General features: G+C 39.8%; 3 protein-coding genes across 3 annotated transcripts in view; all 3 read right to left on the bottom strand.

The window, feature by feature from the left end:
* LOC307264142 (solute carrier family 2, facilitated glucose transporter member 1-like) overlaps positions 1-887 on the bottom strand; it is a gene marked incomplete at both ends in the record, with an annotated part of 19,136 nt that extends 18,249 nt beyond the window's left edge. The window contains one exon of the mRNA XM_080045413.1: positions 816-887. Coding sequence (XP_079901539.1) covers positions 816-887 — 72 coding nt within the window. The remainder of the gene's footprint in view (positions 1-815) is intronic.
* Positions 888-7,003: 6,116 nt separating this feature from the next.
* On the bottom strand, positions 7,004-11,012 carry LOC307263995 (cytochrome c oxidase subunit 6B1-like). The gene is made up of 4 exons (XM_080045311.1): positions 10,969-11,012; positions 9,525-9,648; positions 7,946-8,046; positions 7,004-7,141 (listed from the first exon to the last, which is right to left on the bottom strand). Exons 2-4 carry the CDS (start codon positions 9,628-9,630, stop codon positions 7,088-7,090), a joined length of 261 nt encoding a protein of 86 aa, XP_079901437.1. The 5' UTR covers positions 9,631-9,648; positions 10,969-11,012; the 3' UTR covers positions 7,004-7,087.
* Positions 11,013-12,074: 1,062 nt separating this feature from the next.
* LOC307264141 (struthiocalcin-2-like) overlaps positions 12,075-15,000 on the bottom strand; it is a gene marked incomplete at its 3' end in the record, with an annotated part of 14,777 nt that continues 11,851 nt past the window's right edge. Inside the window, exons 5-6 of the mRNA XM_080045412.1 lie at positions 14,737-14,879; positions 12,075-12,225 (exon numbers count right to left, since the gene is read on the bottom strand). Of these exons, the coding sequence (XP_079901538.1) occupies positions 12,075-12,225; positions 14,737-14,879 (294 nt within the window). The remainder of the gene's footprint in view (positions 12,226-14,736; positions 14,880-15,000) is intronic.

The raw sequence follows: 15,000 nt of genomic DNA, 5'->3' as shown, positions 1-15,000 counted from the left end.
CCTGGAGGTGACAGCTTTATTGACACAGGCTGAACGTAGCCTGTGTGTGAGGGCGTCATATAAATACTAAACACTCTGTTAGTGGGTGTGGACACATTCATGCACTTACACATGTGTTGTTGTATATGTCAGTTTGAGGACTTTACATAGACTTACATGCATTTCCTGGAGACCTTTCATAACCTTAACCTTAACCCGTGACCCACAAATGACATTTTACAATCTGGGGACGAGCTTTTGTCCCAAACTGCACAAGTCAGCCACAATCACCTGTGTGTAATATTGAACTATTTAGCGGCATTTAGTTGTGAAATTCTGAAGAAATCTATTGTTAATACACATCATAGGCTCTGTAAAAGGGCATGTTACAAGCTATGGTGGGACCCCTTTGTTTACGGCGACCGTGGCTCAATTGGTAGAGCGGGTCGGCCAATGATCCAAGGGTTGGCGGTTCGATCCCCGCCCGGCCACCTGTGTCATGGTTGTTGTGTCCTTGGGCAAGACACTTCACCCACCTTGCCTGGTGTGAATGTGTATGTTCGAGGTGGTGGTCGGAGGGGCCGTAGGCGCTGAATGGCAGTCACGCTTCCGTCAGTCTGCCCCAGGGCAGCTGTGGCTACTATGGTAGTTTACCACCACCGGTATGACTGTGTGTGAATGAATGGAACCTGGATCCCTGTAAAGCGCTTTGAGTCCTTAGGGAATAAAGCGCTATATAAATCCTACCCATTATTATTATTATTACGTACCAATTTACAGAGCATAGGCTGTGTATTAACACTGGATGTTTTCAATTACACAGCCGATCAACTCACTGGACCTTGGATGGAAGCCAGTAGAATGGGTTGATGCATTGAGCTGTTTTTGTTGGTGAAACAGTGTTCCATGTTGGATTCTTAGCGTGAGAATCCCTCAGCGCGGGGCTCACTGTATTGATGAGACGCTCAATAGTTGGCACGAGTGATGAGAGCAGGATGCAGAGTCACAACACCACACACACACACACACACACACACACACACACACACACACACACACACACACACACACACACACACACACACACACACACACAAACACACACACACACACACACACACACACACACACACACACACACACACACACACACACACACCATCCATAGGAGTCGAAGGTCATGTTTAATGTGTCAGTGACTTTGGCCTTTGTTGTCGCCTCATCACAGTTATAACAAAAACTTCAACACACTTAAAGGAACAGTGTGAAAAACAACTAGTATTTTTGCATAATCTAGTGGTGACATTCTAGAACCCAACGCTCCCTTGCTAACCCCTCCCCTTTGGGAGAATTTACAGAAGCTACGGTGGCCTTCAAGGACAAAAAGATAGTAACTAGTAAAGATGGCATCATCCACCACTGCCTCAAGTCTTTCAACACTATCAAGAAGACATATCTTCACCTCATCACTTGATATTGTGGAAAGACTTCAGAAGAACTATAGAATTAATATTTACATTTTAGTTATTTATTCTATCGTACTTCTTCTTCTTGGTCTTCCAACAGGTGCATTTCCCCAGGACGCCCACTATATGTAAAAACACATAATGCCACTAAGTTTGTCCATTCTGTGCTACTGTAGAACATGGCAGTATATTCTAATCTAAGCAATGATACAGTAGAAACATGAGCGTCATCTGCTTTTGAATATGGTGTATTTAAAACAAAAACAAACATAGCCAAAAAACAACAGCCACAAAAAAGCATCAGAGGCAACTAAGGACATTACAGAATGCATTAGATGAATTAGTTTTCTTTGTGAGTACTTGTAACTTGCTGCTCTCGCTTTGAGCCAAGCCCAAGGGACGTGTTGGATTGGTGTGAAGTGTGTACGTGCAGACACACACAGCACAGTCACACAGACAGTTTTTGCATTGCGGATGTATTTTTGCTAACAGGCTGTATTGTTAAATTGTTAATAAAGTATGTATGTATGTATCTATCTATCTATCTATCTATCTATCTATCTATCTATCTATCTATCTATCTATCTATCTATCTGTCTGTCTGTCTGTCTGTCTGTCTGTCTGTCCGTCCGTCCGTCCGTCCGTCCGTCCGTCCGTCCGTCCGTCCGTCCGTCCGTCCATCCATCCATCCATCCATCCATCTATCTATCTATCTATCTATCTATCTATCTATCTATCTATCTATCTATCTATCTATCTATCTATCTATCTATCTATCTATCTATCTATCTATCTATCTATCTATCTATCCATTACCACTATCCTTGTTCTAAATCAAACTAGACTATTTTCTTAAACTCAAACACTTGAATGAATACAAAATTAAATAATTTTTTTGCCTCTGTCTCCTGACGTTGGGCTGATATAAAAATACAGAAGAAAAACCCCCAATCAAATTAGGTCTACATAACTCATTTCCCATGTGTTCGTCCCTCTACACTCAAACAATAAGTCAACGTAATATACTGAACACACAACATCAACCTAGATTTAAAAACAAGCAAGAATAGCCTACACTGAAATCCATCTCAAGCATATAGACGATACGTGCTGAGTGTCTCATACACACTTCACACACATCTGCAGCAGTGACTCACAGAGCTATCATGGGAGACACACACACACACACTCACACACACACACACGCACACGCACGCACACACACAGGCACACACGCACACACACAGGCACACGCACGCACGCACGCACGCACGCACACACACACACACACACACACACACACACACACACACACACAAAGGCACCGCCCGCACAGCTTTGCTTCCAGCCGACTATAAATAGAAAAACTCACTTAACGTGCACTCTACAGTTGTGTATACAGACAACAATCATTTTGCTGTTTTTAAATAGGTTACACTTTGTTTACACACACACACACACACACACACACACACACACACACACACACACACACACACACACACACACACACACACACACACACACACACAAAGACACCGCCCACACGCTTTGTTGACACACACAAACACACACACACACACACACACACACACACACACACACACACACACACACACACACACACACAAAACAAGACACTGGAACAGATATTATAATTATTAGCCTATTCAACTCTGAACTGAAAGCAATTCCATTAACTGCCTACAATCCAGATTAAACCTGCGATATTATCAATGAACCCTTTATATTCCATTTGTACGGCATACTGTTGGAATGAGTGTGTGTGTATGTGTGTGTGTGTGTGTGTGTGTGTGTGTGTGTAGAATGATAAATGATAAAAATGCTGGTTTACTTGTTTATGATACATAGAATCTGAGTATGAATGAATACAATGAAATAATTACTTTATTAACCATTTTGTATTTGAGCTTGGTCCTTGAATGCATCTGAATATCGTAATATGTTTTAGTAGGCTACGATCACCACACAATTCGCCCCATTCACAAAAACACAACAAATTCACAACAATAAACTATGCAGAATAAAAAGCCACTTGCCTGCCCTTCCATCTTCTGTTCCGTTTGGCTGGATGATCACGAGGCAAATGTTTAACTCGGACTGATACAGAGATATAGATAGAGATCTTCAGGTGGCTGTGGTGTTGTTGAGGGCTCTAGTCGGACCCGCCCGCCGGCGCTGACAGCTGCGACAAAACCAACAAACCTAGTTAGAGAAAGGCGCTGTCCGTGGTACCAGATATATACCGGCTGTGTTTGGAAGGACACGACCGCTTTTCTACTGCTTCTAATGCGGAAACCACTCACTAATGATCGATATATAGCGTTTTACAGAGCCTGTATGGGGCTATGAAGTACAGGGAATTAACTAGGGATGATTTACTTGCATGGTTATCCTCTTTATACTTCTGTAACATCGCTAGAACTAGAGAAGCCACGTGATCCATTCCACACCCCAACATGTTCCTAAAAACAGTCCGAAAATACATGCACAAACTCGGCTATAAAGTGGCACTTACCTGTCGTGACTACCAGACAAATGGACCCAGTCTATGAGCGTAGCAGCAGCAGCATCGCCTCCCTACTCCGTATCCCTTTCAATTTAGTGTCACACGTGAGCTGCAAGGAGAAACGCAATATAACCGCACGCCAATGTTTTTTTATTTATATATTATCATAGGTCTGTATCTTTTGGTTGTGACTCCATCAGCCTATGAGGCGATATGACGCGGTGGTCGCCCCGCCCCCTTGGCTTTTTACGTGCAGAAGTCCGTGTCACTCTCTCGGTGCATCATCATCGCCCATGTCCTATTATGGTGGTCGCAGCCTTTTACTCGGTTAGATGGGCAGCCCAGTTGACGAAAGCATTCGGCGCATGCGCAGTGGAGGAGGGAGGGGGTTTAGTTGCTTTGTGAGGGTCGTGATTGTGAAGCTATGAGCTATACGGTGTCCTCCAGTCCTCGGCTTCCCGTGATGCATTGCGCTCGCGACCTTGAATGCAGCAGCTGGGTGATCCGGTGCTGATGCTGCGGATACTGATGCAATGTGGTTCGTTACTGAGGCAACGGGTCACGAGACGAGCTGGGTCAGATGATGCTCCAGTTGTTGAAATAATTATTTGTATAAAAACTTTTCATGTATGTTCAGGTTATTATAGTTTGTGAATACCACACCTATGGCAAGCCGATGTAACATTTAACTTTTACTATCTGGAAATACAATGATAGATATCAAGACCATAGATTGGATTAGTCACAATTGAATTACACATCTAACTGTCATTGTAACTAGGGATACTTGTATAACAGATATCTATAATACATATCCAGACTCACCATATACATTATCAACTGTCCATGTGAATGTAAATTAAACTGGATACATCAGGTATCAAATAATGCATCCGCTGCATTTCCTCCTGTCTTGTGATTTGCATGTGACTGACAGACAGTAACAACCATCAGCTGACTGTGTGTCGTACAGGTTTGTGTAACGTGATTATGCAATTAAGACCAAACATGGCAGATATGTATATTTCTCCTCCACAACCATCTTTAACGACCATTATCTCAACATTATTATTTTTTTAATAATCCAATACACCAATAATCTCAACAAAGAATTTGTTCAAATATTGTTAAAATTCTGATTTATGATTCATTTTCTTCTTTAAAAAATCAGGAAATGCCTTGGTAGCCCCTCACATAGTATTTTTTTAATCAATTTTTTTTTAATCTAAAATATTTTCTTTAAAGTGACCAACATTTCCGTAGAAACGTAGGACACTAATATGTTGTAAACATTAATCAAACACTTAAACTCTGGCTTTAACATCTAGATTTTAGTTTTTTAAAGAGTTGAAAATTTAATTTACGCGTAACGGTAATTATTATTATATGGACACATTTACAATTTATGTGTCCACATTTCAGATATTTTGTGGTGCTCCGGTGGAGTAGTGGATGGAGCGTGTACCATATCGGTGGTCGCAGGTTCGAATCCGACCCGTGGACCTTTACTGCAGGTCATCCTCCTGCCCTCTCTCTCTCTCTCTGTCTCCCCATTTCAACTCTGTACTGTTTAATAAAGCTTGAAAATGCCAAAAAATAATCTTTAAAAAAACATTTCAGATTTTTTTTTTAATGTAAGTAATTGACTGGCAAAGTTTCCTGATTTCTATAAGTTATAGCCTAACTGTTTCCCTGTTCACCTGTGTCTCCCCTTAGACAGTACAGGTATCAAATAATGCATCCCCTGCATTTCCCTGGTCTTGTGATTTGCATGTGACTCAGAGACAATAACAAAAAGTCAGCGTGTGTGTCTACAGGTTAGTGTAACATCATTATGAATTAAATTAGCAATAACATGAATAAGTTTAACCAAACACATTTCCCCCAAAAGCTCCAGAAATGTTGCTGAATGGATCTTCATGGCAAGAGTTTTTATTCATTTAATATTGCTCTGTTTCTCATGTTAAAAATACACATCCAGGTTTGAGACTCTTTCCTAGATTGGACTAGGGATGCACTGATACCTATGATGCTGGTCCCAATTAGGCCTAAAACCATGACCTTACTGATGACTTTAGGAAAAATGTGTGAAGTGTTTATACACAGCTTAGGCTCTGTGAACTGGCATGTTGCTAGGTACAGTGGCCCCCTTTTGTTTAGATACCAGTTGACAGAGCCTAGGCTGTGTATTAACCAGGTTTGTTTTCAGCACTCACACAGTACGGACAGGTAGTGGATTATGAGGAGATATTCACTGATTTTGATAAAAAGTGGTTTTGACAACAAGCATTCTCCAGAATCATTCAGTGCGTTTACATGCAGACTTATAATCGGATAACTAAACGAATAAGACTTCAACAGGACTTTTAAACTGCATGTAAACACCTTTATCCGATCTACTTCGGACACAAATCGGCACAATAACGGACAAGAGAAGTCGGATAAGAACACCTAGATAATTCGTTCATTGTCGGCTTTCTCTCTGCATGTATACAGGGATCGGATTTCGCATATCGGACTTCTCGTTCTGTGCTTGTGTACCTGCGCGTGATAGGCTACACCATGGGTTATTGACGGAAGAGAACCGGACGTGGCTCTAAAACCACTTGTTGAAAGCATGGTTGAAAGGGCTACAGCGCCACCTAGCATAGTGGAGACAGCCATGCATCGGACATTTATCCGATTTCTGAAAGGCCATGTATACTCAGACAAGTGACACGGTCCGTTCGAGTGTCTTGTTCGATATATGTGATAATCCAATCTAGTTGTGCCATGGAAACGCACTGAGTGACTCCACCTTTAATGGAATGGATTCATATGCCTTGTCTTAAACCCAAGAGTGAGGCAACAAGCTAAAAATAAATAAATGTTGAACTATCCCTTTAAGTGTTATGAATGACACACACGACAACACTCACAGTAACATTAAATAATTTATTAAGTTGCTTTAGTGCATAAAGAGCAGATTGCTTCACAGTAACATACTCTGGTGGGAAAGGGGAAAGGGGGAAAGGGGGAAAGGGGAAAGGGGGAAGAGGAAAGGGGGGAAGGGGGAAGGGGGAAGGGGGAAGGGGGAAAGTGGGAAAGGGGGAAAGGGGAGGAATGTGTTGGTTCAGATCCTGCCAGCGAAACTACCGGCTTCCACCTGGTCGTCCCATCTCGCCACCTGAAAGAGAGACACAGGAGAGAAGGACCAATGTATTAGGCTTAAAGATAAAAACAGGATGATAATACTGGCATATTGTGAAGTGAAAAAAGGAATCGTTATTTTAGCAATATCACTCAAGGGGGAGTTATATTGTGCTCTATATCAGCACGGCTGTGATGCGGTCGTAGGCACAAGACCTCTCCCTGAGTATCTAAAAGGACAATCAAATTAAACAAGTCCTTTGTAAAGAAAGTGTAATAATTTGGAGTGTAATTCAATACTTTTGAGGCCTTTTTTTTGAGAATATAGAATTGAATGTTTTTTTGAGACCCCTGGGGGTAGTATCCTGTCCCTGTCTGTAATGTATAGGTGACCCAGTTTGACCCAGCCAGCACAGAGGCAATGGTATAGATTATACCAAGCAATTTGGAACAAACAACAACTAACAAATGCATCTAAATGTCGTACTTTAACGTGGAAACATTTCATGTTTAAATAGAAGATAATGAATTAAAGTGCTATCTTATCTTATCTCATCTTGGGCCGGTTTCACAGACATGGATTAAGCCTAGTCCTGGACTAAATGGAATTTTGAATGGAGATTGTCCATTGAAAGTACAATTTAGTCCAGAACTAGGCTTAATCCATGTCTGTGAAACCGGCCCCTTATCTTGTATGTGGCCCATAGGTGGATGATGTGTAAACTCACTGTATATAATAATAATCTTAATTTGTATAGCACCTTTCAAAACAAATATATAAATATAATAAGGGCGATATAAGTGTGAACCCTAAACACTAAACCCTAAACCCTTAACCCACCCAGCTCATGGGGCACAGGCTCTTGTAGACCCTCTGGTAGTAGACGCAGGGCGCGGTGTCCTGGTCTCGGGCTGACAGAGCTTTGTTACATCGGTGGAAATCTGAAGAGAATACAGAGAAAAAAGACGTTAGAAGAGGGAAATACACAGTCAATAGCGATCAGGGGCCTTGACTACATCAGCGAAAAGAACACTATTGTATGACAGAGATTTAAAGGTTGAGTCAGTGATTCTGGAAAATTCCTGTTGTGAAAATCAACATTTTGTCAAAATCAGTGAGTATCTCTTCATATCTCTGTTACCTCTGTATTGTGTGTGCTCTGAAAAAAAAAAATCCAGTGTTGATACCTACCTGTCTGTACTGTGTAATCTACGGTGGGCCCACTTTGTTTACATACATCTTGTTAACATACCAGTTTACAGATCCTAGGCAGTGTATTAAAACCATAGATAGTAAATAATATGGATGTAGCATCCGGGCTGACCTCAGTTATTCACACGGCATCCAATAATCCTGGTTTGTGCTCGTCACCATTTTGTGAGATTTTTACTCCGCCTCTCGTCGGGGGGAGGGAGATAGCTGACGTATACCTCCGAGGCAAAGTGAGGGACAACGGGCGGAGAGCTGTCACTCAAGAGATCGCGCCAATACATTTTAACCTCCAAAAAAATAAAAACTAGCGTGGTCCAAAGAAATTCACCCCCCTCAGTGTTGTCATGGAGATATGACCTAAACATACAGACTAAAATGGTTTTGTGGACCAGGCTGTGAGGTTTAATAAGACTTTGAAAACGGCCTGTCTAACAAGTGAGTCAAAGAAAAATTACTCGGTTTTGGTACCACCCCCCAGTGGCACTTCCGGTTACTACAGTTGTGTTCACTTCCTTATTGGATGCTGGTAAAAATCGCTGAGGTTGGGGCTTGATTAAAACTGGATTTTTTTCTTTCATGCACACACAGTAAGAACAGGTAGAAGATTGTGAGGAGATATTCAATCATTTTAACACATTAATTTTTTTACAACAAGCATTCTCCAGAATCACTGACAGCACCTTTAAACAGTGGGTATCAGCTGGCATCGCTTATTAGCTGCAACCACCTCTAAACGTATGCTGTACCTTATTAGTGGTGTATTAATTGTTTATTCGTTTAACCTACTAATGAATGATCCTGTCTTACTGTTCTTTCTTTCAGTTTCTCCTTATTTGTATATACCAAATGTTTCTATTGTATATATTTGTCATTTTTATTGTAACATCAACCTGCCATTCGCTCTTAAATGTTTTATTCATTCGCTTTTTCTAATGTGTATTGTGTATTTTAATCTTGCCCCTGTAAAGCACTTTGAATGGCCTTGTGTCTGAATTGTGCTATAGAAATAAACTTGCTTTGCCTTGATGGACTACAGATGGGAAGTAGCCCTTGGACAGGTGTACTGCTTGTTCATTAATGTGCATTGTCCTGAGATAAATAAATAAATAAATAAATAAATCAATCAATCAATCAATCAATCAATCAATCAATCAATCAATCAATCAATCAATCAATCAATCAATCAATCAATCAATCAATCAATCACCCAGATAGTTCTGGAAGCAGTTGCGTGTCTGGTTGGTGTTGGGGAAACGGGCGTCAAACGGAGCCGTCCGGTAGTTCTTGATCTTCTCATCCACCTGCTCAGACATCTTCAGCTGCTGGACGTCCTGTAGACAAGGGACTACAGCTTAAAGACCTACTTCACTGGTGGAAATATGAAGGTGTATTGAACTCTGAGATCCTATGTAGTATAAATGTGAAAACATTTTAGAAATCGGTTCATCCTAGCCTGAGAAAGGCAGAAATTTATGGTCTCACTGTCTAACCCTACATTTTCCCATGTGTGACATCACGCATGGGAAAATGTAGGGTTAGGATTAAAAGGACAGCTGGGCCAAGGGAAGACTGAGGGAAGAAAAACCTCATTCATTATATTATAATAGCGATTTTATAATGATAGAACGCTGGATACGTATGGGTGAAGTATTCCTTTAAGGATTGTTATATTCAAGACATTTTGGATTGCGTATCAGAATGGAACTATAGTCGAATAGTACGAATTAAAACTGTAGAGAAAAACAAAATGTATTACTTTGGACAAGGTATCTGTGTGGCACATTATGCGTACTTATGATAATCATGCAACATGTAATTAAATGTGCAAATTGCATCATAGTTTTACATAACAAATTGTCTTGGCATTACATCCCCATTTCTTGGCATTTTTCTAATAATTTCTGAGATTAATTGAAGACATTGCAGTGCCAATCAAGGCCTTGTTATCTATAGATCAATACATCAAATGCATCTTAAGAGCTTTTAAGGATCTGTTTGAACAATTGGCAGAATAATGACATTTGTGTTTCTAAACTTGGAACACACTGGCAAGACTCACGAGGAAAACAATGACTCTGCATTACAAGCAGAGGGCATTTTATATCCCTAATAAACACATTGTAAAGGGCAATGAATAGCACACAAAAACGTCATAATTTGCCCAGTTTTAAAAGGGTCTTGCCTACTATGTTGAAAGCCGAATTTACCACATCACTCCCATGAATGATAATTAACCTTCAATTGATCTGAATGCAGTAAGTGCTTAACAATAACACATTAAATATTTCAAAACATCACTATTTCCAATTGGAGTTTGGCATGAGAATGTCTACATACACAGATAACGAAAGGCTGTAGATTCATCAAATTCATATTAAGCATAAAATGAATGCTAGCTTTAAAATACCAATATTTAAAAGATAATTATAGTTATAAAACTGTCCACTGATAAGCTTTAGAGATAAGCGATAAGCTTGGTCAGGTGTCACTGAACGTTTGTCATTGATTTAATGGACGCGTTTGATATCTAACCAGTTTAATAGACATAGGCCTACATACACAAATGACAAATATAAATGCATTTAAAGAATTACATTAATTGGGTAATTCTGAATAAAAATGGCGCAGAAATGTTAATAAAATCAGTTCACCTTTCACAGAGAAATTCCGCTATAATCTCCAATGGTCGGTGTCCTTAGGTCACTCTGAAGGGCTGTACACTCGCAAAGCATGCCGGGAAACAGGAATGACGCTTCAGGTGATGATGTCATGTTTTGAAGAAGGCAGTAGCGTCATCTGGTGGACACAGTGAGGAGGTACAACTGCTGACTAGAACACAGCTCACTTTGTACTGTATGTGGCTGAACGTTTTGGAAAAATGCTAGTATTAAAGGTGAAATAAGCGATTTATTTATGTTAATATAAGTGTTACATCTCGCAGGCCTAACAGATGAATTTATGTGGTGATATTAAAAATAAATAAAAAAATAATTAAAAAAACACAATTTTCAGTGAAGTTAGATCCCCCCAAACAAATTATTTTAAAAAAACCACACAAACGAAATGCTTTGTTTTTATAATTTTTAATTCATTCACAATTATTTATGAAAACAACAACAACAACAACAACAACAACAACAACAACAACAAAGTAAAAAGTAAAACAAGCAAAAAAGTGAAAACTGAAGTATTTCATTATTGTTGTTATAACTAGAACAGCTTATACATTTCAAGTGAAAGCACATAAACAGCTGCTTAAAGGGGTCATCAGCTAAACTTAACTGAAATGAATTGCAATAAAGCAAAACAAAACCATATCAGTAAGCAGTAACTCAGAAACATGTATTTCTGTGTAGTCCCCGATTCTTGAAAAATCTCGTCAAAATAATTTCGTCAAAATCAGTGAATGTCTCCTCACGATCCGGTACCTGTCCGTACTGAGTGTGCTGAAAAAAAACCTGTTCTTAATACACAGCCTAGACTCTGTAAACTGCTATGTAAACAAAGGATATATACGTACAGCACCAGAAAAAAATTAAGAGACCAGTCTGGATTTTTCTTAAATCTTCATCTCTACATTACTTATTGAAAATGCTCTTAATGACAAACAATTTATTGAAATTTGGTAGAAATGTTGTCAGTAGTTAATAATATAAAACCAAAATGTTCCTTCTACTCAAACATATGCATCTAAATAGTAAAACAAGAGACACTGAATATTTGGAGTGGTCTCTTCATTTTATATGTCCATTCCTCGTCACTGCATAGCGGCCTGTCTGCGCTCACAGATCCTCCTGAGCTGGTTGGAACACCGCGAGACGAACCAGGACGTCCGGTAGTTGTCTACGGGCGTCAGTCTCCCACACTGCTCTCTGGTCTCTGTGCTGTCAGGCACACGCTCCCAAAACCTGCAAGAGATACATCACTTTGATCTGTTACCATGGATACAACTACTCCTCTATATGAAAATACACCATGAAATTAAAATGACAAGCCTCCCACTGTCTCTTAGGCAATCCAAGGCAAGTGTATTTATATAGAACAATTCAGAAACAAGGCCATTTAAAGTGCTTTACAGGGGCAAGGGGTCTTAATCTCCTCCCATTAAAGCAAATGCACACGCTACACAGTATAAAAGATACAAGGAGAGGGTACTGTAATTCTTAATGGTTGATTATGTTTTTAAAATAGAAGGGAAAAGTTGAAGGAAGTTTGCCAAGAAAAGCTTTATTTTAAATGTCACTGTATTTGAGTGTTAAATGTGTGGACAGTGATTCTGGAGAATGCTTGTGGTAATTATTATTATTTTTTTGTCAATATCAGTGAATATCTCCCTACAATCCGCTAACTGTCCATGCCATACTTTTCATTCAATAGTAGGCTAGATACAATAATAATAAAAAAAATATATGGTAAAAGATTTAGATTACTTAAAAGCTAATTAGATAATAAAACGAGACTGATATAGAATACAGTAAAGTTATATCGTATCTCATTACCCACGGGATCAAACACATAAACATAAAAACATTTAATATCTTCACTTTGAATAAACACATTTCAAACTTGACGTAGAATGACTGGTCTCAAGTTCCCATCAGCAGCAACATGTGACCAAACTCTCAAGCTGCAGGAAATAGATATAAACATCTAGTAGCTCTCCTGGTTTGTCCCTGTTCAACCCAGGAGATGTGTGTGTGTGTGTGTGTGTGTGTGTGTGTATGTGTGTATACCCTCTCCTACTGTCATCACCACAGACTGAAGCCTACAGTGTATAAGGTCATCACGACTATCCGGTTTCTTTAAAGATAACTCTACCACCAACACACTGACTAGAGTCGCCACCATTTTTATTAACCTTTATTTCTACAGGTAAATCCATTGCGACCGGAGACTCTTTTGCAAGGGAGACCTGTTCCCATTCCCACGTTACCATTCACACACACATTCATACACCGATAGCAGGCTGACTATCGACATTCACACGAGGCAAGGTGGGTGAAGAGTCTTGCCCAAGGACACAACAACCATGACACAAGTGGCAGGGCAGGAATCGAACCGACAACCCTTTGATCATTGGCCGACCCGCTCTACCACCTGAGCCACAGTCGCCCCATGATATGATATGAACCATATCACTAGCTTAAATTTTTATAATTCATAAAAATGGCTAGTCAACACAAAGATGCCAACACTGATATTCCTTTCCTTGTATTACTCATATGTCTGTTTTATAAAGGCTACTGTATGTATAGATTGATGTGTTTTATATCATGCAATGTTCTTTTATCTGCTTACATGTTTTTGAATTTGTATGTTGTTTTCACTTTAAGATGCGTATTAACTGCAGCCACAGGGCCTGCCGATGAAAACTAGCTTTTAATCTAACTAAAGGATGTCAATGAATATACAGTCATATGAAAAAGTTTGGGAACCCCTCTCAGCCGGCATTATAATTGACTCTGCTTTCACAAAAAAAATATAAAAGTGGTATGTCTTTAATTTACCAGGAACAGCTAAGTACTGGGATGTTTTCCAAACAAAGATTTTTTGAAAAGCAGTATTTGGTTGTATGAAATAAAATAAAATGTGAAAAACTGGCTGTGCAAAAATATGGGTACCCTTGTGGTTTTGTTGATTTTAATGCCTGTAACAGCATGTAAAACTGATGACTTTAAACACAAAGTTGGTTGGATTATGTTGTTAAGCCTTGAACCTCATAGAAATGTCTGTTTAATCATGAGAAAATGTATTTTAGGTAACTAAATGCAAGTTGCACTTCTTTTTGACTCTCTGCTGAAGTGAGACAGAATGGGATCATCAAAACTGCTCCCAAAAGATCTTAAAAACAAAGATTATTCATTATCATGGTTTAGGGGAAGGCTACAAGAAGCTTTCCCAAAGGTTTCAATTGTCAATTTCTACTGTAAGGAACGTTGTCAGGGAATGGAAGGACACAGGCACAGTTGCAGTTAAACCCAGGTCTAGCAGACCAAGAAAAGTACAAGAGCGGCATATGCGGCGGATTGTGAGAATGGTTGCACACAACCCAAAGATCACCTCCAAAGACCTGCAAGAACATCTGGCTGCAGATTGTGTATCTGTACATGGTTCAACAAATCAGTGCAATGTTGCCGGCTGAGAGGGGTTCCCAAACTTTTTCATATGACTGTACAATGTCCTTTTATTAAACTAAACAGTTCTCAGTTCTTTTAAATCGAGTCTGAAGACTTTTTTGTTTCCATTTTAACCTGCAATTTTTATTTAATTTGCTTCTTTTATTAGCTTTTAAATGTTTTATAATGTGTTTTATGTATTCTAATCTTGCCCCTGTAAAGCACTTTGAGTGGCCCTGTGTCTGAATTGTGCTATAGAAATAAACTTGCCTTGCCTAAATTATTAGAATGTGAAGCACTCACTCTGGTCCAGTGTCCAGCGGTGTCCCGTCCCCCCACCTCCAGCCCCCCTCTCCCCCCTCTCCCCCCTCTCCCCCTGCTCTCCTCAGGCCCAGCCAATAGGAGTCTCCCTGGCTTAGGCGCTGGGCCGTCCGCCACACAAACTCCTGAGAAACACAGAAAATAATGTATCAGTAGGTCTCCATCATAGCAGTCACTTAAAGGAACACTTCACCCATACGGAACCGGCGTTCTATCATTATAAAATCACTATTATAATATAATGAA

This window comes from Ammodytes marinus, assembly GCF_949987685.1.
Source record: "Ammodytes marinus genome assembly, chromosome: 17".
Taxonomy (NCBI): Eukaryota; Metazoa; Chordata; class Actinopteri; order Uranoscopiformes; family Ammodytidae; genus Ammodytes; species Ammodytes marinus.
This window is presented reverse-complemented; position numbering and strand designations above follow the sequence as displayed.